This window comes from Tupaia chinensis, unplaced genomic scaffold, assembly GCF_000334495.1.
Source record: "Tupaia chinensis unplaced genomic scaffold, TupChi_1.0 Scaffold143551_1, whole genome shotgun sequence".
Lineage (NCBI taxonomy): Eukaryota > Metazoa > Chordata > Mammalia > Scandentia > Tupaiidae > Tupaia > Tupaia belangeri.
The window spans coordinates 273,858-274,776 of NW_006203395.1; the positions used below are offsets into that span (position 1 = coordinate 273,858).

The following is a 919-nucleotide window of genomic DNA, read 5'->3' on the forward strand; positions in this document are numbered from 1 at the left end:
GCCCCCGGTGGGGTGGCAGAAGCAGATAAGCAGGAGCGGCAGCAGGTAGCCGAAAACGAAGGTGCACACGACGTAGGCCTTCTTGTGGTGCTGGTTGGGCCACTGCTCCCAGCAGAAGGTCAGATTGCCGGCGTCCCGGTGGAAGAGGCGCTGGTGGTACGCCACGGGGGAAGCCATGGCGATGGACAGCGCCCAGATGAAGCCCACGCCCAGCAGCGCGTTGCGGGACACCCGCAGGGAGGAGGCGCGCCGCGAGTGCACGATGGCCACGTAGCGGTCCACGGACATCGCGGCCAGCGTGAAGATGCTGACCAGCATGGACACCGTGAAGAAGTAGTGGATGAACTTGCAGACGAAAGCGCCCAGCACCCAGGTGGGCAGCGCGTACACCGTGGCCTGGAAGGGGATGCAGAAGAGCAGGTAGGCGAGGTCTGCGATGCTCAGGTTGAGGATGAACAGGTTGGTGGTGCTGCGCGGCTTGCCCGGCTTGCTGCGGGCCAGCACGGTGATCACCAGGCTGTTGCCTAGCACGCCCAGCGCGAAGATCAGGCCGAACACCACCAGCGTGATGAAGTTCTCCACTCCGATGCCGAAGAGCGGCCTGGGCTCCGCGTCCAGGGGCTGGGGGTCACTCTCGTTGCGCTCGCTGAGATTCCAGGCAGCCTGTTCCATGGCCCGCTGGGGCGCTCCGGGCGCAGGGCAGCGGGGCGCGCCAGGAAGAGGCTGCTGCTGGGGAAAACAGGCGCCGGGCAGGTCAGAGGTAGCGGGGCATCCCGGCCCCAAGCCCTGAGATTAAGAGCTTCTAAGCTCGCGCCTCCCTGGGTGGACACGACAGCGAGCGGGGTGCCCAGGTGGCTGTGCCTAGCGGCACCTTCCCTGTGCCCGGCCTCTGGAGAAAGCGCGGAGGCGGGAGCGGGAG

At 66.8% G+C, this 919-nt stretch overlaps 1 protein-coding gene across 1 annotated transcript in view; it reads right to left on the reverse strand.

Moving 5' to 3' along the window:
• The window catches only part of GALR1 (galanin receptor 1), an 18,273-nt gene extending 17,601 nt beyond the window's left edge, over positions 1-672 (reverse strand). The window contains exon 1 of the mRNA XM_006163900.1: positions 79-672. Coding sequence (XP_006163962.1) covers positions 79-672 — 594 coding nt within the window. The remainder of the gene's footprint in view (positions 1-78) is intronic.
• Between the last annotated feature and the right edge of the window lie 247 nt (positions 673-919).